We start from the raw sequence: 25,574 nt of genomic DNA, 5'->3' as shown, positions 1-25,574 counted from the left end.
TTGTTACCATAAATTACTTAAAACCTTAAAGATTTGGTTTTGCAGTTTGGCTGTACCTGTAGATAAATTAGTTCAAACGGGATAGTACAGTGTACATCCTCATTTTTACGGAAATGTTGTTAACTGTGCACGGAAATTTAGAAATGATCCTTGTAAACTTATCGCTCCTTTAAATTAACTTATTCTTAAAGGTTATAAGAACATAAAAACCTTTGATTTTACGACGTTTTTGTACTCGTATGAAGCAGAATTCATTCAGAACCTTCTAAAAGACAAAAAGAAAAAGCACCTTGCAAAATTCTTTAATTTTACTTTCCGATATATTGATGATGTTCTATCATTGAATAACCCATATTTCAGCCAATACCTACATCTCATATATCCCAGTGAACTTGAAATTAAGGATACTACTGATACTAGAAGGACTGCTTCATACCTTGATCTTTTCCTCAATATTGACGTAGATGGACGACTTCACGCAAACATCTATGATAAACGGGACGATTTCGACTTCCCAATTATCAATTCCCCATTTCTCAGCAGTAACATACCCTCTGCTCCTTCGTATTGTAACGAAAACCGAGCGGTCAGGCTTTGATGTAAAACTATAAATGTGTAACCCTTAGTGTGTTGCTATAAGAATGTGTTTTATAACAATGTATAAGTATATATGAACTAAAGTTATAACTGGCGACCCTTCTTTGGTAGCTTGGTACTCGGGTATCGTGGTACTTTAGGTACTCTGGTATCGTGGTACTTTGCGGTATTCCAGTAGATCTAAGGTTGGTTTTGTATAGGTTTTGTGGTACTTAGTGGTATTTTGGTTGATCTTAGTTTGGTTCTGTTTAGGTTTTTGTAAGAATAACAGACTCGTTAAATAAAAATCAACTTGTATTAACTTTAAGATGCATTAAATATCTACAATTCCTACAAATAGTATATAACTTAACAGTATTCTAGTCTAACAAATACATACCTTACTTTATTAGAATATCGTAAAAAAAAATGATTAGCTGAAATTTAAACACCTCGCAAGTTTAGTTTGGTTATCGGCAAATGGTAAATCAAATTCAATGTCAAAAGATAACGTTTCTCTCGAGAAGTTATTCTCTAAATGCAACTTGTTAAGGAACTAACAACCCCACATTATACGGAAGTAGTTTGGTTACTACTTAGTCTGGTAAATGGTTTCAGCACATGTATATATTTAAATAGATTGGAATTAGCGTGTGTTACTTGCCCACGGTAAAGTCGTACTGAAGTCTTATCCGTTTTCTCCACCGTTTTTATACTTGGGTAAACCAATCTACCATTTCGGCTTACCATTTACCATTTCGGCTTACAATTTACCGAAATTACCAAATCCAAAGCCGACGTCATAACAAAAATAGGTTATGACGTCATTGTGTTGTACGTCATATGAAGTAAACAATTCACAGCTGTTCCGATTGTAAAAACATGGACAAGAATAATAAAAAGTTAACAAACATAGTTATGCAAGAAATATATATTAAAAACAGTCAATTAACGGTAAGGTTTTAACAACATCATCACACAATTTTAGGGAAAACAAGTTCCATTCCAAGGGACCCCCATTTCGTTTCAGTATGGTGTTTACATATCACAATTGATACGTTATTCTCGTGCTTGTTCACACTATACGGACTTCATATACAGGAGTGTGCTCCTTACGCAGAAACTGCTCCAACAAAGTTATGAAAAGGACAAATTAAAATTGACACTCCGTAAATTTTATGGACACCATCACGAATTGGTGGATTCATACGATGTGTCTTTCACCAAACTAGCAAAGGACATTTTTACCACATGGTAGATTGTGGTTTGTCATTATGTCGTCTAATCTTTTAATTACCGAACGTGACTTATTCCCGATTGTGGCTGTTTTGCTGAGTGTGAATTCGCATTACTATAAGACGTGTTACGATACTTGCCTATCCCATATTCATGTATTTAGTTTAAATGTTTAATGTTATATTTGTAATTCTCATCGGATTTTGTCTAATGTGTTGACGTTTTTTCTATTATATGTATGTGTTATGGTTTAAAACAAATTTATCACCGCATTCATTCATTACATTTCATTTTGCTCAACGTAATCAGTACGATATTTTACGTTTGAAGTTAGATTCAAAACAAACCGGACATAGCTTTATAATATAGTTAATTGCTACCTTAGTTCGCTATTAATAAGTATTGAAATGTGCATTGTTATTAAAAGCAATATCAGTATTAAGTTCAACTATAATCTTTAATCAATCCTAATTCTATCTTATTCATTCTAATGTGACGTCATTGTTCATTTTTTGATGATCTGTTTTACAAATTCATATGACGTCATTTTTTTGTCATTTTTTACAATTTCAAATATGACTTCACTATTACTGGTATGTTATATACATATACACATTCATGTATCTACAATCTGTCGATACCTGTAACTTGGCATTGCACAAGGTCATGTTTTTCTCTGACTATTTATGACGTCTTTTCACTAAATCTATTGGATGTTGGATGTGAACGGATTGGTAGTTTAGTCTTAGATGCATGATTTTTTATTATTAGTTGTTAGTGGTTTTGAACTAGCTTTCAGATAACTGCAAGTACTCTCAGATCTTTTCCTACTGTATTTTTGTTGTCGGGATGTATAAGTACCCTGCCACGTCTACATGTATTTTTGTCCATCTGATGAGTTAAGCCTATTTCAACTGATTTTTATAGTTCGTTCTTATGTTGTACTGTTATACCACTGTCCAAGGTTAGGGGAGGGTTGGGATCCCGCTTACATGTTTAACTCCGCCACATTATTTATGTATGTGCCTGTCCCAAGTCAGGAGCCTGTAATTCAGTGGTTGTCGTTTGTTTATGTGTTACATATTTGTTTTCGTTCATTTTTTTTTCATATAAATAAGGCTGTTAGTTTTCTTGATTGCATTGTTTTACATTGTCATATCGGGGCGTTTTATAACTGACTAAGAGGTATGGGCTTTGCTCATTGTTGAAAGCTGTACGGTGACCTATAATATATGTGCCATTTTGGTCTATTGTGGACATTTGTTTCTTTGGCAATCATACCTCATCTTCTTTTTTATAATTATTCTATAAACTGATGCAACATTCATACACTGTTATAAAAATAAAGGTAAATTATTCTGCAAGTTGAAACAAGTTGAGACCTATTTTTGACCTTCTGCTGTTGTTGTTCTATGGTCGGATTGTTTTCTCTTTGACACATTCCCCATTACCATTCTCACTTTTTTATTAAAGATAAATTGGAAATACAGTACAAATGCATTGAAACTTTAACATATCCGTCTTTGAACGAGCCCTTAGGTACTGAATATGGATTAAAATATATCAGTTGTATCGCACCTTTGTAAGATTTTTCAATTGATGAGGGATCTACAAATTCTATCTTTATTTTGTTACATCTGAAAGGTGTTCAATTATTTAGTTAATAAAAAATTAAGTCATGGTCAGCTAAGTTCATACTGTATCCAAAGCTAAAAGTTCAGAACATTTCAGAAAATTCGTTTTAGATATGATAAATATATGGTCAGACTAGTTAATAGTCTTGCACATGTTGAAACATTGTGAAATGTTCAAGAATACAAAATTATAAATTGCCTTTAAAACTTGCTTGATCGACTGCAAGACAAATGGTTGAACACTGAACACTGAACAGTATTGAACCAAGAAGAAAATATCTGACAAAAAAATTTAAAAGACTTTATGATTTCAGGTAAAGCCCTTTCTAAAAGTGTTAAGATAAATAAGATCGTTTAAGCTTACAGCTCATATATGTGGAATGTTACTACATACAAATGGAAAGTTCACAATTGGAAAACTGAAATCATATATTTTGTTATCAAGTTTTATTTTCAATCTACTCTGATTGTCAAATTATATAGAAGTAAAGAAATGAAGCATACTTAACTGTATCTGTTGTATCTTGTATCTCTAGTACAATGGGAAAGATGCGTTCAACATAGTCACTTCATTTCGATTTTTAGTAATAAGACATCATCTATAGAGTGAGAAGTAAAGTTTAAGGATATTGCAAACGTCTTTCCTTTCTTCCTTAAAAGTGGTTACACCATTATGTCGTTTTGTTAATATGTGTGCAACTGCAATGAGTTATATAAAGTTATAATTTTCGTGAAAAAAAAGAAATTGGTTACAAAATTTAATGGCAGTTTTTACTAAACGGCGGACGGTGTGTATAATCGGCTGTGACCTTATTTCTGTTTCAACATGTTCTATATTGTTATATACTTGTGAAGCGTGCTTGCTTGTTATACCATGAGTATTGGCTTAATGTCAAACCATTAAATATGCACAGTGGAAGATTCGTTTTTCGTGAAGTTTTTGTTTAACGCTAGACTATTTACTATAAACCTCATTTTGTTTAATTGTTGTACATGTATTTGCTTACTTCGTGATCTCTTTTGGTTCGTTTTTATCAATCTCTTACTAGTCACTTTTTTTTTACCTTAGTGGTAGGATTTTCAAAATTTATGATTTAAACTGTACAATTCTGTAAACATTGTGACTACTTCCTGGTCTAGGTTAGCTTGATCATTGGCTCTTCAATCGTACACAATCATTATTTCTTATACGATATGTACTCTATAATTGCAGTTATTATCATATTGCTGTACACACAATCCATGACCTTCCGAATAAGACTTATAACCGGGCTTGTACTTACATGTGCCACATAACGGACCTTTCATTTAGATAATGATCTGTTTTTCCTTCTAGAACACCTGCGATCCCTTCCAGGTTTTGATGGTGTATGTGTTCCAAAGTATTTTGTACTTTGTTTGTTTGTCTTTTATTCTGACCATTGCGTTTATTTTCATCTTTTTTTTAGTTTAAATGTCCTTCTGGTATCTTTCACCTCTTTTTGTAGATGCTAGTTGTGCTTTGCCTGAAGATTTGAAGAATACAGTGTGGGAATATAATTACACAGATGTAGCATCCAATTTAGAACAATCAACCAATCTCTACATCGCAAATACAACGCTACCAGATTCCGTCATCAATTTGAATGACGGAGGGACAATAGTAAACAACTGGACTTGTATTAATAGTTTAGATATATCTGACACAACGAATGTTGTTGTTTTCAAGTAAGAAACAACTATATTACAATTACTGTCTTTTGATGAGGTAAATGTGTAGTTTTATTGACTTTTCAAAAGTCAATTAAACCACATAGTTACCGAAACAAAAGACAGTAATTGTTTTATTCCATATTCCGAGAGAAATGTATGTAATGGTAATTATTAACCAACACCAATTGTACATCAATCGGTTTTTTTACCAAAATAGTGCAGGTAAAAGCACGCGTCGTTATGCGCGGTGAATATCCTTTTTCCGCAGGTGAATATGCTTATTTATTCAAAATCCCATTCATATTGAAAAACCTACTAAAGTTTTATCAATATGGAATAATAATATTTATTATAAAAACACAAACCAAAAACCTTATAAGCATATTGTTTATCAAACTTTTTCAGAGAGAGTATTCCAGTTCAGTCCATTGAAAAATATGTTTTACCGCAGTACCGGATTCCGCTTTTAAATAGAAACAAATACCTCAAATTCATTTTTTTCCAAAAAAATGTTGACAGTTTCTTCCTTAAAAACTGTTAATGACAAAAAGCAAAAACTGAAACATTGACCAATAAAATCGCGTGAGGACAAGATCCATAAGGTAGGATCATTTGGTGGTTTCAATCCTTCAGCATTTTTATTAACCTTGTGCTGCTAATTAGAGTTACTGTTCCCTCTGCTGTCTTTTAATTTTCAAGACAACATGATATTCAAGCCTTCTGTTTCGGACAAGATCTACTAGAATAAATTGTCGGGGAATATTTTGTTCATGGTAATGTTAGAACCTCTAGGATGTTTATCCTTATAATTTCGCTCTGAACTGTGGTTGTGTATTTGTTATAGTTTTCGAGATACTATACATGTTAAAAAACTAGAACAAAGCTAATTAGAAAAAATACTAATTCAAAGAAAATTCAAAACGGAAAAAAAAATCACGTCAAAATTCTGAATATGTCTTTCAAGGGGCATCACTTATATAATGGGTTATCAAATGTTTCGTTTTATTATTGTTTTTGTAGATCGTGTATTGCATAAAGTTTTTGCCTTAAATAATGTGTGCGTATCTTCACAGCTTTTGAGATAATATACATAATATAGACAACTAGACCACCTAGACTAAACTATTTAATTTAAATCTCAGTGACCCAGTGTTACATGTTCTCTTCAGTAGAGTATAGAGTCGTAACACAATACATGATACCTTAAGCAAGAATATGGAATTTATTGCAGATAATATAAATATATATGGTACATGTAAAGGATCGTAAGATACTGTTATAGAAATAATAAAGTACGTCTAAACAAATGACACACATACGACAGAGCCAACCATTGGATCACTTGTGAAGGTGATATACGGCTGCAAACACATGTTATATTCATAATATTTCTAAAAATCAGCACAATAATGTTAAATCTGCAAATTTGTGGGAGCAAATGATTGTTCTATCTTCTCTTGGTTTCGAACTCATGCTATTGCGGTATCGGTACAACACCGTCTGCACACTGTCCACCACTCTAAACCATTCGGTCACATAGTATATGTTTAAAACTACTCATTGCATTGAGCTATACATGATAATAAAATTGGTACAATTATTTCTAAATTTTGATTGAATTCCGTATTGAACGTAATAATCACAAGTGTAATGTGTATGACAAAATGTATTTCAGAAGTGACGCAAGCTTTCCCGATGTTGGTGGTAGCAGACGGTTATATCTATGTATGAAGTTAACAAAAGTTACCCCAGATTTTTTTTACTTTCACCTTTTGTCAGGTATGTGATATTGATATTTCATATATAACAGTGAAAAGAAGGCGTATACATAACAAGGAACATAAAAGACCGTCTGAAGTAAAGCTAAGGCGCTACATTAACTCTGATAATTCTAAATCCAATCAACGACAACAAGTATTTAGTTACAAACGCATTATATACTCATTAATACCTGAATTACCCCTTACATTAATATTAAAGCAATATATGATGAAAACAAAGGTAGTATCTTTATTTACTCGCACAAATACCATTAGTGATGGGATGTAAGTGTCGAAGGTATTACCATCTTGGTAGTCAGTGCTAAGTCATTTGCTTGATAGTTAACAAACCGATCTTAAATTCTCTTTTCATAAATAAAAAAAAAATACATTTCAAAACTAAAGTTTAGACTTCCTTAGTCAGAGAAGAAATGTTATGATTGCTCGATTAAAGTTAGCCCATGTGTACATTAATTGCAACATATTGTGTGTGTTTCTTTCCTTTATATATGTAGATATTGCAACTTCCATATTTCCATACGAGAGAGTGTTCATATCAGAAGCAGATAACGCTCCAGCTGATAATGCAACAATATGTAGCACCTTCTGTCAATACACCAACTCACCGAAAATTAGAACCTTAAGAAGACAAGGTACTATCTATATATATATATGTATTTATATAATATTCTTATTGTACAGGTGTTAAATACGGACTATGCTAGTATGAGGAGCGGCATTATATGTTCGTGGTGCGTGTTTCCTTTCGGTAATTCTTCACGTAAGGTTTTCTCTAAAATATGAACAGTTCATGCCTTTTATAACCGTTCATGACTTTACTAACATGGGTAACACGACGGGTGCCACATGTGGAGCAGGATCTGCTTACCCTTCCGGAGCACATCATATCACCTCCAGTATTTTACATCACCTCCAGTATTTGGTGGGGTTCGTGTAGCTTAGTCTTTAGTTACCCATGTTGTGTCATCTTTACTTTTATTTGTCGTTTCATTTTTATCTATGGCGTTGTCAGTTTAATTTCTATCTATGGTTTTGACTGTCCCTTTTTTGTATATTTCATCCCTCTTTTATAGATAATTGATATTTGCATTAAAGGTTGCACTTTATTCGCAGGTAGGTTAATGCTGTTCGAGAGTAAATCGGCTATTTATTCATATAAAAATCAATGAAATATGAAATTATTTAGAATTTTTGTCTAGAAACTTTCATACCCAGAACTTATTTTTATCATCCCTAATATTATCCAAAGTTTTAATTTCTGGTGTCTCAGAACCCTCCATCTGGTTGCCATGGTAACGGGCAGCATTCAAAGATGGCGTGTGAACGTCCAACTTCAAGAGCCTGGCACACCCCATATAGAACTAGACAAATGAATAAAAATAAAGTTGTATTTGGTTGACAAATATGTTATCTTTCCCGTAACAGCTGTTTCATTCTTTAAATGTGCCCTTTTATAATAAAAAATAACAGAAATGACATACAATCCAACCGTGGCCCCACCAAAAGTCAACTATTTTGCCAATTTTAGATATGTTATATTCATTTTAAAAACAAGAAACAGCAATCTTCGTATTCATGAGCTTTTCAAGAATAAATATGCCAAGTTTTAAAGAGATCAATAAATGTTAACGGGGTGTGCCAATGCGATCTTTATAGATGAATGATATTCAAGTCCTTACTCGGCGACATTTAAACACTGAATTGATTCAGATCGATTATTCCCCTTTTCGGTGTAAAAATGCAGGGAAAGAAATAATCGACATTTTGATAGTTTCAGACTAGAGATAAACACATTAAAGATGTAAAATAATGTTTTTTTTCACATTTTCATACTTGAGTTGTTCATGAATCTTTAAAGAATCACCATGCATACGAAGAGAAAAAGGGGGGATACTCTGACGTTATACTTTGTGAGGGTTTTCGTAACCAAATGTTCATTTCTAAACATATGTGTGTCATATCTGCCGATTGCAAATAATATTATCTTGCTTCCTTCCTTAAACTTGAATATCATAGGGTCTTTACGACTTTTAGATTACCAAGGTTTAGCATAGTGAAATAACGTTATGACGAACGGCATAACAGTATTTCTAAAACAAAATGATTCTCCTGATAGGGAAAACACTTTTTAAAACAAGCACTAGTGCATGGTAGTATGTAGCCCCTTCTATCATACTCATGTTTTATGAGAAATATTTATCTATTCAGTTTTTTCAATGTTTTTTTTTTATAAATCAGTAAACAAGACTATTAATTCACTGAATTATAAGGATCAGTTACTTTCACATCACATGTGTGAATGGGTCTTTTTTAAAACTATATCAGCTATAAGCAATAATTTCTAGAGCTATGTTCATTTTTTTAACGTGCATCATTCATTCATTGCACTTTTTCCAGTACAAAACAGTAAATTATTATAGAAAAAAAACATTTAAAAAAGAAATTTCCTTGAGATAAATATATTTGTTTATTCAATAAAGTTGTATGCATGTGAAAGCCTAAATTGAGTTCAGTATGAGTATTATCTGCCTATTAAATACAAATATGACTATTTCAAAGGTTTCAATGTCAAAGAAACTTATAATTTTTCATTCATTTCAAATAGTTTTCTCAAAATTAGAACAAAAGGCATTGCATATGTCACATTGAATTTAAACTAATAATCCTTATAACAATGCATACAATACTTCCTTGTAGGTTTCCATGATCCATAATAAATGTATAGACATATACATGTATCATCCTGCTGGTTTTCATATGATAATGCTGTACTAGATATAATTCTTTATTCCTATACTTGTCTTTTTTTTTATTTCACATGTATCATGCAAAGAATATTCCTATATATCCATGTAAAATGTTGTGAATTACAATATATATACCAGTAAGTACATGCAGGTACCACATTTATGATGTTTGAATTATAATTATCACTTAGTTCACAGCTTTTATATGTATATATATCCAAAATTATCTCAACTACTGCACATGATGCATAATTATATGAATATTTCCTTTTGTGTGTTGATCCTTCAAAAAAGAAGTGTACAGTCATTTCCTCTCATGTTTTTATTTCTTTATTTCTTTGTCTTGAATGTTCCAGAGTCAGTTTTAACAGTAATCAAATCCTTCCTTTTATTGTAATACTGAAAATCTCTGCATTCCAAAAGTTACATGTGACATGGCATGGGGTTTTCATATTCAGCACTGTTTTAATATTTTTGTTATATCATCAAGCTTTTATCTAAAAAAATATTGATTTCACTTTCTTTTCATGCATATATCTAATACTGCCCCCATATCTGGTTACAAATTGTCTGCTAACTTCCTTGTGTGTGTTGATCTTCATAAGAAAGAAGTGGTCACTCTTTTCCTCTGATAATTTTTTTTCAAATTTCAGTTAGACTATTATAGTTAAAACTAACATGTATGAAACCATTGCCTCCAAGTCATCTTCATGCATGTACTGAAAAAAATATGTAAACCATTAATGGCATTTAAAAGTAATTGGTATTCATATTATGATACAAATAGAAAACTTCTGACAGTCAAAATTGTCACATTAGTGTATTCCTTAATTATTATTGAATTAAAAGAAAACTTGACACAAAGTTTAATTGATGAATTGTCTGTAAAAGTACAATAAAGTTTGTAAGTACAACTTACTTTAACTGATATTTACCCATCACATTGCTTTGCCAATTTGTTATTAATAATCAATATGACTTAATCAAGATTGGGTGAGTGTGACTAAATACACCAGATAACTTATATATTATATTCACATAAACTGAGGGTCTGGATGGTGTTTACAGAATAGATACACCAATCATGTAATAATCCCTATGGGCAAAAGTGCAAAATTTAAAGGCTGAGACATTAAAGATTAAGAAAACACTGATAATAAAAGAAAATGATGGTGTGTTAAAATACATAGAATAGTTATTTTGAATAGAGAATAATGAGCAAAACAGATAAAGATTATAGAAAATGGTATATAAAATATAGAACTGAAGGGAATCATTCATTATAATACAATTAATACTTACATTTAATTGTGTAGACATCATATCATAGAAACTACACTCTTTATGCATTAACTGTCAACTTATTAGTGCCAGTTGTAAATCAATCTGCAAAAGAAGTTACAATAATTACACAATTAAGATTGATCTGTTGATGTAAATTGTTTTATAACAAGTGTGTCAAAATTTGAAAAGATTTACACAAACACACATATACTTCAGATACACATTATTATAGTTAATCAATATTAAAAGTACATATTTAATTTAATCTTATGTCTATATATAAAAAAAAGATAAGACAAAAAATTAATAAAGACAAAAAATTCAAATGTACACTAAAAGGGATGATTTAAAAATAATACTATAATAGTGACTTAGCATCAAATTTAAAACCATAAATGAAAACTTTAAGTTGTTAATAAATTATGGCCATGATAATAAATAATATTTCTCACATATAACATCTCATGTGAATGCCTACACAATTTTACTAAATTCAGACTGAGGCATAAGTATGATGCGCAGAGTCATGCATGCATAGAATCTATATTTTGAATAATTCTTTGTTTTACTATATGTTATAAATTGGAATAAGGAATGATTTAACATGCGATCGATTTTGAGATTCAGGTACAAATATACCTAATAGATATTTAAAGAAAATGTTAAGGTGTTTGCATACGAGACTAATTAAGGGGGGGGGGTTTGGGGGGGGGTATAAAGGCATAGGTGAAAGGTGGCGGGCCTCAGCCGGCATGTTGTTCGGACATTTTAAGAAATTCTACTGCTTACGTTGTATGGTTGATCATGGTTTCTGACCACCGAGATCCCAAATTTAAACATTTGACCCGCATGAATGCATCCCTGGCCAGTCTGCAAACTGTCGACGTGAAACTATTTTTATAAAGTCAATAGCTAATAAAGATTGGATTGTTTATAAGCAAGTAAAATAGTGTTAACGTGAAAAATTAATTCAAAGGAAGTTTCAACAGACTGCCCACATCATGCTGACAGCGAAACTTGTAAATAACCACATTTTTTAAGTAAACATGCAGCTTTCTCTTCAGACTACATTCATAATCGTGAATGAAATGAATATCCAAGATCCTCGGAAGAAGGCTAAAATAATTTAAAACTAACGTACCTCAAAATATAAGCAGACCACATCTAAATTAACGTGTTGTTGTCGAACTGATTACACTGACTTCTATCATAACAAGGTGCCCGATCAGCTGTTGGTGACAAGCTCAAATTTGACGTCGACGAAACGTTCTAGCCAATCACGTGTCGAATAGTTAGGAAAATGACGTCAGATTTAGATTGCGATGCAAACACCGAAAATTATTGCTAAAAATTTTTAAACTGCATTAACCTGCCTGCGTTAGCTGTTTCTTAAACCATGCCATTTTTGGGAAGATGTATATCATTCAAAGATAATAATTAATTGAACGTACTGGTTCCCAGATATGATATCTATGTTTTTTTATTTATAATCCTGAGCTTTCAAGTAATGACTCAAACTTAGATAAAACTCCATTGATTTTATCAAACAGAGTAAACTGAATATATTCCAAATAGCATATGAACAAAATTAATTGAATATTTGAATAAAAAAACGGTATAAATTGATGTACTGAAATGATTTTCGTTAGCATAACAATACCGGTTTGAACAACATTGATTGATTATCTTACTTTTATTTAGAACAATGGGCTTTCAACGAAATTCGTAACTTACATGTAGTTTGTTAATGTTTTTATGTTTTGACAACTTCCAATTTCAAATGTGTGCAGTTTCCTGTAGAATGCTTGAATTCTTATGTCATCAATCAGTGACGACATTTAAACTGTTTAATATATGATAACTCATTCATAGTAAGCAAACGACGTGGGAGTAAGATTGGAAAATCCCACACGTTACAAGACGTTGACAATTAGGTGACATGCTTATATATTCATAGTATACCATAGGTATGTACGCAAATCATGTAAGAACATCATATGTTAATGTACAATTGTTATAATTTGCTCATTCCTTAACGTTCTGCTGATCAGATTGTACATGCAATTGATTGTAATATATTTATTAGAATAAAAAGTAAGGAAATATAAACTGACTACACACATGCAAATGTCTTTCGATGTTCTTTTTCAAACGGTCTATGTTTCAGGTAGCAGTGTCTCTTTGCCTAGGAACGTTTCATTGTGTGAACCCTGTGACAGTGCTTGTGAAGAAGGTTTGCAATGGCTTTCGATTATTTTAACTTTATTTCAAGATACACGATATACATTTTTTTGATATAACAAGACTACAAAAAACTATTCTTAAGTTCAGTATTTATTGAATACTTTAAAACTCGTTAGGAAAAATAAAGCAGGTAAAAAAAACATAAATTCATTAATAAGAATCCCATCGACAACTCAGACTAAACTTACTTTCTTTTGAAACGTTACAGTTGTAGATGTTCGTAATACAACTTGAACCTGACTCTAGATAGCCAACAAAAAATGTATCACTACTTGAACATAATAGGGCTGTCTGTATATTTTGAAGGTTTATAAATAATATATCAATTCATTAAACGTTGAATGCAATGCAATACTTTCAACATATATTGTGTTAAAAAGTTACAAATAAGTCTTAATGTAATAATGTTTAATTTGATGATATCCGAAAGTAAAAACACAATATGACATCAGTACTTGCGTATATCACTTTCTGAAAAAATAAGATTTCACAAAACACAGGTTTTGTTCATACGTATTGCCGTTTTAGTTGTGGTGTGCTTTTCAGGAAATTATGTGAAATACAGATTTATCATTTGGTCACTTTATATTTCAACGTAGTTCCTATGTTTTGTTTTTGTTGTTGTATTAATAGTATTTGCGCAATCTACGGTAGGTAAAACGATTTCTTTTTTTTCAAGTTGTAGAGTTTGAAAATTCCTAGGTGCTCACTAATTAGCAAACGAATTCAGACATATTTGAAATTCAACATGCATTTGAATATAACAGACACATTTTTTACACTAGGAAATATCTACAATCTACAAACTTCCTCTTATATTCTTCATAAATGTGTTTTCTCGTGCTGATCTATTTACGGTTCACTCCTATCTAATGTGTAGGTTAAGAAATTAATTAATTTCGAAAATATCACATTAATACCTAATGAACAAATACATCAGAGACGCCTTAATAACATGTGTGTTACATTTGGTTCTTTAATAATTCAACAAACAGTCGTGAACCTTAATGATTAAGTTCATGTTGGTCTGTTAGTTTTTGTAGCCCACTGTTATACATTCCTACTAGAACACATTGGCGACATTGGAGGTTTGTTCCTGAATTAAACTAACCATGACTTGTGTTTAGCCTGAATGTATAACACTCGCATTGACATCTGATAAAGTTATGCTGATTGGAAGGTTTAAAGTTTTTCTCTGCTTTCAATATCTTTCTGCTTTAACCCGTCCTTGTTTTTTACAACAATAAACATGATATAAACACATTTTCTTTTGAATAGTTGTCTTTATCATATTACTACAATGACCTTACTATAAACACTATTCTATTCTTTTAGTTGTCCTTTTTTTTCTTACTACAATAAACTTACTGTAGACAATTTGTTTTTAAACTGATTAGCCAAATTGATAGTGGTTAAATAGTGTTCTGTAGTGTAACATAGATCTATAACAACTACTAAAAGAATTCCAAGTTCTCCTGATAAAGGAGTGATTAACAGAAGGTAACAGCAAACTTCATGTGACATATATCATTGGTATTAGTACCGAGTTCGAACCGGAACATGTTTTAACTTAATTATTGGTAATATTTATTATATGGAAAAGAAAATGGCCTGGAAGTGTATAATTTTCAAAAAACACCATTGTAATAAAAGTTATATTCAAAGTTTAAAATTTTTCGTTTTTCGTCATATCGGCTAACAAATTTGACGTTGTTATTTTAGTAGTATACATTTGTCATTTCTAGATGATCTATTTGTTTTTCTCCAATATTTATTATTTTGATTGTAATTGTTTACATTCTTTATTCATTGATAATAATTTCACAATTTTAAAGGGTTTTTAACCCAAATCGGTATAAACCTCTTTACGATTAAATTATATTGTGATTTCAACTAATAACAAAGAAAGAATTTCAGCATTAGATCATGCATATTATAGACTTGTTTTTGTTTCATTGGTATAAGTGTTCGTGTTCAAATGTGTCAATTATATTTTTTTTAAGGAGTTTGTTGTTTTAAACAATTAGGTCCATCAAAAGGAATCGTGTTTACACCACAAAATCTACTATAGGTAACAAACTGATGCATCTAGAAAAGTTTGAAAGCATGGCATGACCTATCTATTATTACAGCGGCCTACATCTTTGACAACATGATAATAATTTATTAATTTTATTTGTTACATTTGTTGAAGCAACTACAATGATGACATCATTAGAGACAACACAGATACACACACTGCCTTCCACTTCTACTGAAATTGACATAACAACAGATAGGACATCAACAGAAAATACAAAGAAAACATCAAAACCATCCACTTCTGATGCCATTGACACTACGACAGATGTGATGTCAACAGTAACAACACAAATAACAACGTTATCATCCACTTCTACTGAAATTGATTCTACAACAGAAATAACAATAACAAAAACACCCGAAACAACGTTACAAACAACTTCTACTCCTACTGAAATGGAAAGTTTAACAGAATCAACGACAACAGCACCAAAAACAACGCTACATACTACTTCTACTGGAATGGAAACTACGCTACAACTAAAATCAACGGATACCACACAAACAACTGCCGTCCATTCTACTAGTACTGATTTGAAAACATCAACACAAACAACAGTTCCATCTGCTTCTACAAATACAGAGACTACAACAGAATTAAAAGTGACAACTACAGATTTGAAAGACGAAACGACATTGGAAACTAAGTTGACAGGTAATTTTTAGATATCACGCTTTCTTTACCTTAATAGAAAGTCGATTAGTCAGAACTTACTATGTAAACTAATGCAGTATTTATCAGGCTATTATCATGATTATGAAAATTAAGAGTAAATTATTTTGGAAGCAGATTCAAGTCAGTTCACTTATTAGAAATAAAATGAAAGTAAAGAGAAAATGCATTAACAATTTATACATACATCTTTGACCAAGCCCTTAGATACTGAATTCTGAACATAAACAAAATGACCAAATGTATTGTGTTTTTCATCTACATGTATCATGTAAGGTTTTTCAATTGATCAAGGATCTTTATTTTGTATATAACAAATCATTTATTAGTATTAATGAACATCCAGTTTTCAAAAATAAAACATTGTTTAATCGTTCATCGACATTTATTTTTTTAGACACAGAAAACTTGAAGCGATATAGTGGACCTATTACACTCGTGGGAATTTCATGTGCGGGTTTTGTTCTTGTTATTATTATTTTCTGTTTGCTCAAAGGAACCTCAATTAACAGTACAGAAGAGATAGCGTGAGTTGATTTTCTTTAACATCAATGAAAAGAAAAATTACTTACAAACATTATCCCGAAAATAAGCTTTTTGTAGGTTGACATTGTTCAACTTGTAAGTACTATGTCATCTGAGTAGTTAACATTTTAGATTTCTCTATAATGTGATATGCATTAGGTATCGGATTTAAACTATTCATGTTGTAAATAATGTAAAATATTCACCAGTATTATTTGTCCTCATTGTCATGAGCTGGTGACTTTATAATATGATCAAGACTACATTCTATAAATAATCTTTGCATGAGAATCTTTTTGCAATGTCACAAAGAAAAATTAAATGGTGCAGCTAGCTAAATGATGGTAAAAAGAGATTTAAGATATGAACGTTAATACGACAAATATTAAAACAGCACGAACAAATTTTGCGGTTACGTCAAACATATGTCTTTCGTTTAAGTCAATATTGAAGTTAAATGAAGTAAAATCAAAGACTGGTTAGCTCAATCATCACTAACAATATAAGTTTGATAATGTGGTACTCCATCCACGGGTTGTGTCAATATCAAACTGCCCTGTTGCAGTCAAACAACAACTGGAAGGTCATAGACAGAATAATTGGTACATAGAGTACATATGTCTACATGAAGGCAATCCAATTATCGGTCGATAAGAAATAAGGTTGTATTTTTATTTATATGGAATAGGTCTGCATATTTCAATAGTAATACGTTTTAGATGTTTAAAGGATAATTATATTTCTAAGTCTGACAGCCACATGAAAAAAACCCAACGATAATCGAAAATTCATTGACCGATGTTTTCCCGCAAACCACATTGATTTTCACTCAGTTCTGTTTGAAACCGAAACAAATTTGTGTAAACATATTTTACAATATTACTTTATTATTTAAAAAAAATAATCAAGGTCGGTATCAATACATGTACGGAATAGTGATCAAATGCATACATGTAGCTTTTCGAATATTTTCTCAATTTTAGCTTTGTCAGCTGAAAACTCCTACATTACATTTCCTCACTTTTCGTCGATTACCTTGTTTTGTACTTTGCTGATCGGTTAATTTGAACAACTGTTAAATTGCTTATTTGTTGTTTTTTTTCTTCAGGAACAACGGAGAAGAAAAAGCATATGCCGCTTCCCAAGAAAACTGCTATAAATTGTATAAAGGCAAACAATTTGGATTACAGGAGATTGCAATTCGGCGTTGCGACTATCACTAGGTTAACTTTGTAATTAGTTTTACAACCCATGTATACAATAAAAATGCTCAATTTGTTTATCCTGGTATATGTTGCTCGAGATTTGGTGAATTTATAACTGGTATCTGAATTAACAAACTCATCATTATGAAATCTTGACAAAAATTTCGAAGGTCTGAATGAATTTATAGAATAAGGTCTGAATGAATTTATAGAATATGAAATGTATGAGCCATGAAAATATAGAGAATTAGAAACAAAAATTAGAAACAAATAATGAATATAAGCCGCTAAAAAAGGGGCACAAAATAACGGACAAGACAACAAATTGAAAAAAGGACTCAAAAATATAAAAAAAAGGGAAAAAAAAGTATGGATTCTTGATAAATGATATTCAACCAAATTTAAACGAAATAACAAGATTTTTTTTAAATACATTGATCGTAAACAGAATAAGAAATAAACATATCAAATTAGTGAATGTGATATGTCGAGCACAAATAAAATACTCAGAGTATTGAGTAAATGTGAAATACTAATAGTTTTGTAAACGGTTACATATTGCATGTTCCTGTCATTTTAAATATTTTGATTAATACGATCATTTTCCATTCAAGCATGAAGTGATGAGTATTTTGAAGGAATAACGTGATTCTGGCGAACAAAGTATAAAACCCTGTAACTTTGATAAGTTTACTCAATGTTATGGCATTATTACACATACATCGTATCATTGAAGTTATAATTTTTGTTGCTTGATAACAGTGTGCCAAATGTCCACTACACCCAGCCTATTAATATACCTCTATAGATATATTTTTACTTGAATAATCACGATAATGTTATGTGTTCAACTAATTGGTATTATATACATGATATATGTTATTGGTGTGTATGATTATCGTTTACAATGCATACAAAAAATTCTTCCATTTGAAAGTATGTGAGTATAACTAAAGATTAAAAACAGCTGGACATTGCAACGATTTTAATAATATTTAAAAATCTGAATAAGCAACAAACAAATCGACTTATGTTTCATATATATGTTATATATTATTCAGACACTGTTATTGAATAAAATGTTGTCAAAGCTTGGTTTACATTTATGCTGCTTTTTAGTTTTTCATTTTGATAAAAAAAAAAAAAAAACATATTAAGAATGTCTAAAATAGTGTTACATTTGAAAATAGATTCCCGTATAAATCAATACCGTAGACCTTAACGGATGCCACTTTTAGGCAGGGGCGTTGCATTCACTTCAACTTTGTTAACATTTTCTCATCAAGTGTTGTTATCATTCAAGCTTTGTTTTGCTTCATGTAACATTGCGATCTAAGTGGGATGTTTGGATAGCCAGTAAACCAGGTTCTCTATGAATGTTGACTTTTATTTTTGACGCACTTCATTGTTGTTTTAGTTTCTTTGTTTTCCACTTATAGTTGATGTCCATCGGTTTAAGCGTGTATTTCTTTTTTCTCAATCGATTTATCACTTTTGAACAGCGATTCACTACAATAGCCTTTATTTAGCCTGCCAACTCTTGATTCGAGCGTTATTGGTGATTTATATGGAGACGAAACTGGCGTAACAAAATTTAACCACAGTACTTTCCATGAGTTATTTTACATTTTACTGACTAATAGGGACATTCAAATTTATGTATTCCAGTCAAGCCGTTCACTAATATGTTTTCGTTTGCCAACAAGAAAAAGTTTCGATATAAATATCTACATATAAGTATAAGTGTTTTTTTAAATGTATATTGACCTAATGTACATATACCTTTACACCATTCAATCATTGATCTTTTTATTATCAATGTTATTTCTAGCGAAATAACGGTTGCTGTAAAGGTTTCTTTTTAATAATTTTATACAAAATATATTTCATAATTTTTTTAGACAAACCTATCCAAAAGGTATGAAATTATATTTTGAAAGGTTTAACTGTTGACATGATGGCATGTGATTTTTTTATGTTTGTCTAGTATGACTAGACAAAGATGTATGAGCTAACTAAATGATCCAACGGTCGACTTCTATCTAATTAGGTCTTTCCACTTTTCTGTGGAAAGACCTATTGTTTTTCTTCTGATTATTAGGTCTTTCCACTTTTCTGTGGAAAGACCTATTGTTTTTCTTCTGATTATTTTTTTTTTTTCTTCCGCCTAATTTTGTTCTTGCGATAAACATTTGTTTCGCAATATGTCGCTTAGATATTTTGTATATGATATCGAACAGTTTATGCGCTTTTGAAATTTACCCTGCGTAAACGAATACTTTTCTTTGTAGGAGTTCTCCCCAAACACTGTTTTCCTTGTTAGCGCATCTCCTTCGCAACCCTTAAAGATTATGACAAATTTATTTTACAAAATTGCTCGTTATATCCTTGGCATGATTTGTCCTGTTTTGACCGAAGCGATATGACCGCTCCATATGAGAGTTATTTCCCCTTATGCATTTGATATAAGTGATATGAATTTCTATCTTATAAATCATAAGTGATAGAGACCTAGGATCTTTTGATTTGAGGTCCTTGGTCCCAAAAAATAAAAATTAGGTCAAGGTCAAAGGTCAAGGTCATATTCTAATATTTGAATTTGGCTTATTTTCACTTATATCCAAAGACTGTATAAGATATCAACAAATTATTTTTACTAAATTGTTAGTTGCGACATGTCGTAAGATGTAAATTTTGATTGCAAGCGTACGTTGAATGTAAAAGGGAGTTTTCTCCCCTCTTGTATTTAAATATACGCGTTTGGTGATATAACTCATTAACTAAATATAATTAAGACCTATGGTCTTTTGATTTGAGGTCCTTGGTTTATGACCTTGAAATTGATCTCAAGGTCATAGCTTAATTTGGCGTTCTAGATTTTGACCTTTGCTTTTATTCTATATGTATACATGATAAAGATATACAACTTTTAGAAAAAGGTATCAAACCATTTAACCTTGAAAAAAACAACCGGAAGTGACCTTTTGTAAACCGGAAGTAGCTATTTTTTTGTACTTTATTAATATAAAAGTATATAGAACCAGATATTTTTGGAATTAGTGTCAAGTAAATATTCAAATATAATCGGAAGTAGCATTTTTCAAACCGGAAGTAACAAATTATCTCCCTTGTTTAAAAAATATTGTATAGAAACCATATATTTCTGGAATCAGCTTACTAGGAGCTATCATTTGACGATTGAAATGACATTTTAAACTTAGTTTCACAACTTTTCATATCAAAATACATTGTTTTGATGGAAAGACCTTCTTTAATTAGGTCTTTCCACTTTTCTGTGGAAAGACCTATTGTTTTTCTTCTGATTATTTTTTTTTTTTTTTTTTTTTTCTTCCGCCTAATTTTGTTCTTGCGATAAACATTTGTTTCGCAATAAGTCGCTTAGATATTTGGTATATGATATCGAACAGTTTATGCGCTTTTGAAATTTACCCTGTGTAAACGAATACTTTTCTTTGTAGGAGTTATCTCCCCAAACACTGTTTTCCTTGTATGCGCAACTCCTTCGCAACCGTAAAATATTATGACAAATTTATTTTACAAAATTGCTCGTTATATCCTTCGCATGATTTGTCCTATTTTGACCGAAGTGATATGAACGCTCCATATGAGAGTTATTTCCCCTTATGCATTTGATATAAGTGATATGCATTTCTATCTTGTAAACCATAAGTGCTAAAGACCAAGGATCTTTTGATTTGAGGTCCTTGGTCCAAAAAAATAAAAATTAGGTCAAGGTCAAAGGTCAAGGTCATATTCCAATTTTTGAATTTGGCTTATTTCCACTAATTTCCAGAAACTATAAGATATCGACATATTATTTTTTCTAAATTGTTAGTTGCGACATGTCCTAACACGTAAATTTTGATTGCAAGGGTACGTTGAACGTAAAAGTGAGTTTTCTCCCCTCTTGTATTTAAAAATACGTGTATGGTGATATAACTGATTAACCAAATATAATTAAGTCCTATGGTCTTTTGATTTGAGGTCCTTGGTTTATGACCTTGAAATTGATCTCAAGTTCATAGATTAATTTGACGTTCTAGTTTTTGACCTTTGCTTTCAGCTCATATTTATAAATGATATATCCATGAGACTTTTGGCGAAAGGTATCAAACCATTTAACCTTGAAAAAAACAACCGGAAGTGACCTTGTGTAAACCGGAAGTAGCTATTTTTGAACTTTATTAATAAAAAAGTATATAGAACCAGATCTTTTTGGAATCAGTGTCAATTAAATATTCAAATATTATCGGAAGTAACATTTTTCAAACCGGAAGTAACAAATTATCTCCATTATTTAAAACATATTGTATAGAAACCATATATTTCTGGAATCAGCGTACAATAACCTATCAGTTGGCGATTGAAATGACATTTTAAACTTAATTTTACAACTTTCATATTAAAATACATTGTTTTCAGTGGAAAGACCTTCAATTGTTCTCTGAACAATTGGTTTTTAATTGTATTTATATTTGTTCTACATCATAATTTAAATTGTTCCAAAACCATCAAAATGTACGACAGAACTAATCCGGTTCTTAACAGAGGACTACCAACAGAACATTTTTGATATAATAATAAAGAAATTTAAAAACAAAACGCATTTAGCTATTTGATAAAACAAAACTACTGATTGTTCTTTGAGAGGTACATATTAGATAACAGAGGTTCAAATTCCAATCCTTCTATTTTTCTTCGTATCAGTTGATAGATCTGTTCATTTCCATATTGTACTTTTCATTGATAAGTCGTATACATGTAATAACCTGTTAAACCATGATGATAAAACATCTGTATTACTTAAGGAAGAGATCGATTTCATTGGGCCGCAATCACCATACAAAGTCGGAAACATTGTGATTTGACGTATACATGTCGTGTTTTGTATTTCCTAAATATGTCTTTGAAATAATCTTTCCACAGAAAACATCATTTCTTTTAGAACATATCCAAATTCGGAGACGGTTATCGATCTGTGTCTTATTTGCTTTCGCGCCTCCTCAGTCGACGTACTGAACGCGTAATTTCCTAAATGTCCTGCGATTTCGTGAGCAACTTCTAGTACTTTTTTTTACCAATTTTTATCGAATTTGATTAGAGCATTGATTTTAAAGTTCAATTAATTTATAATTAATAACATCGATACATTTCGCACGATGTTGGTACCAACTTCATTGGGCTATAGTTTAGAATAAAGATAAATACGTATAGTGATTTCTGATTGAATTAATTACATTAGACTGGATTCTAAAGAAAAAAAATGAACCAAAATTTCAAATACCAGGAATTATAACACGTACATGTAAGTATCCCATCTTTACGCAAAACGTAATGTCCAATGTTACATTTTGTGGATCAGAGTTCTGTTTTTCTTTTCTATGGTAATTTTTCTTCGATCATCGTAAAACTTCACAAGAATATTGCTATTGATATTGTTATTCGCGTGTTAAAGCAAAATCAATATCACTGAAACCGTGATCCAGTAAAACTGTCTGAAAAATGTCCAAGCATATGCAAGTTAAGTATATTTCGGGTTTGCGCAAAATTAAAAAAAACTGAGAGGAAAAATATTAATAATATTTTGATTTGTTTTTTTTTCTCCTGGTTCATGATATTGTTTTACCAGAAACCATGCGTATAGTTTCTTTTGCAATGACTTCAAAAATTATACCCAGCTTGTCCCATCGAGGAAAAGACACACTGTATTTTCTTTTAAATGGAGGTTTTAGCCACCTGTTTTTCAAATAAACAATTTTAGATCAGAGAAAATAAAACTTGGTGGTAAAAGAATGCATCGGGAAATCATTACATATAGAAAGGAAACGAAAACGAAAGGAAATGCAATAAAAGAAGTATGTATAAATATGAAAAAAATAAGAGAATATAAATACAAAATCTGTGTGAAAATTAAAGTATGATTCATTAATGCAGGCTGCTTGAGGAAAATTACCAATTATGGCTTGGAAGGACTGACAACTCGTGTAAACGATTATTCATTAAAAACAATATATGTAAGACATTTCGAGTTTTATATGTAAAAATATGCATTGTTTTACTAATCGGTTACCAAATTCACAACAGTAAATTATCCTCATCAATTATATGCTTGAACGCTTGACAAGTTCTTTGAAATCGTCAAAATCGCCTGACTTGTAGGGACGTCTTGTAACGCTTAGTATAACCAACATCGTGTGCAACGTCTGACCGTTAAAAATATATATGTAATATTTTTGGTTCAGGAATGAAAATATATTTATTGGTGTTATTAAAATCTAATTTGTAAAATAGTTGAGAAAAAACACTGAAATTAACGAATTAACCTGATGTACAATGTGATATTTAAATCTATAGCTATGGTTCTTTTTTCGACTTTGTTTTTTACATTTTGCCCCATTGATTCTAGCAGTCATCAACATTTATTTTAAAGTTTTTAAATAAATTTTAAATAATTTTGACTCAATTATCGATAATAGAATACGTTTGAAACATGGTAAAATGTCAATTTAGTATTTAAAGTGCATGTGGTGCAGCAATTTGGAATTGTCATACTTTAATTGTTTTGATTGAGTGGTAAATTACCCTGTAAATGCATGTAATTGAAGATCGAACTAACGCCTCGGGCATACACTCCTAATGCTGGGTATCTAGTGAACATATTGTCCTACCTCAAAATAATACCTTAATGTATTTGTAATATGATAATAGGTGTGCATCTAAAGTTGAATAACTTTCTTTTTAACTTTCTTTTTTAATATCATTCACTGAACTGTAATACGAATATATTACATAGATTGTCATCAAATTTCATTATTTTGTGCTTTGTCAATATTTTATATTTGTTGTGTGTATTGTAAACTGATTGAATGTATGAATGCTCTGTGCATTAATCATGTTTACTGAGGAGTATGTTGTGAAGTAAAAAATAAACACTAACATAATCGGAAATTCATTTCTTAAGAAGTAAGAAATGGACACACCTAAAAGCTTTGTTACAACAACATGCATTTAGTATCTTTATGATTTATGTATTCATCTGTATTATGTAATGATAGTATCAAGTTACAACTGATAATGTTTACGTTGATTAAAATCAATCTACTAAATTTTCTCATCATTTGGTCTATTTTATCAGTCTATTAACATCTTTAACTTTTCTTTATCGAAATTAGTTAATCGGTATTTTTAAGTGTGACATGTGTTACCCTGAATTCAACGTTACAGCTAGATAAGGTGGATAATGTATATAAACTAATGGTTCATAAGTGTTTCTCGTTTATCGATTAGGATAGAGATTGTAGTTCATTTTGAAGTTTTTTATATTTCAGTACACATGGCAAACTACACAAAAACGTTGCAACAAATAACTGAACTAAAATCAAGAAAAAATTAATCTAATAAAGACGCCAATTAAAAAGTTGTTGTGATATGTTATGTGAAATGATGTCTATAGTACTTGACATGATAAAACTTTACCCATCCCAAGTAATTGTTGTCTTGAAATAAAGATATATTCTTCGTATTTTTTTTTCAAAACCCCGTCTAACCATGATGATCAACTATTCTTAATGATATATACCTAACTTAACGCGTGCATTTATTTTGAAGTTGATGTAGTGTAATAAGTTGCATCTAACGCTTAGCACGTATACAATGTAGTTTACTATTATTCGACCCTCGAATTAATATTGGTTTTATCTCATTTTATTTTTGTATAATTTTAGAGAAGTTACATTAAACAAATGCTATCTGACTTTAGATTGCTCTTCTAGTTAAATCAGGTCTCTAAAGTTTGTTTGAGGTTTGTTACTCAAGCTGCACTGGAAAGAAAATGTATTGTCGATTTTTTTTTGTACCATACAATTACTACCATA

The 25,574-nt window shown here is 30.9% G+C and overlaps 1 protein-coding gene across 1 annotated transcript in view; it reads left to right on the top strand.

Moving 5' to 3' along the window:
- Positions 1-17,838, top strand: part of LOC139485906 (serine-rich adhesin for platelets-like) — a 30,485-nt gene extending 12,647 nt beyond the window's left edge. The window contains exons 7-13 of the mRNA XM_071270569.1: positions 4,934-5,153; positions 6,814-6,917; positions 7,414-7,551; positions 13,118-13,183; positions 15,389-15,931; positions 16,347-16,476; positions 17,583-17,838. Coding sequence (XP_071126670.1) covers positions 4,934-5,153; positions 6,814-6,917; positions 7,414-7,551; positions 13,118-13,183; positions 15,389-15,931; positions 16,347-16,476; positions 17,583-17,697 — 1,316 coding nt within the window. The 3' untranslated portion in view covers positions 17,698-17,838. The remainder of the gene's footprint in view (positions 1-4,933; positions 5,154-6,813; positions 6,918-7,413; positions 7,552-13,117; positions 13,184-15,388; positions 15,932-16,346; positions 16,477-17,582) is intronic.
- Positions 17,839-25,574: the final 7,736 nt, after the last annotated feature.

Source organism: Mytilus edulis, chromosome 8, assembly GCF_963676685.1.
Source record: "Mytilus edulis chromosome 8, xbMytEdul2.2, whole genome shotgun sequence".
Classification (NCBI taxonomy): domain Eukaryota; kingdom Metazoa; phylum Mollusca; class Bivalvia; order Mytilida; family Mytilidae; genus Mytilus; species Mytilus edulis.
This window is presented reverse-complemented; position numbering and strand designations above follow the sequence as displayed.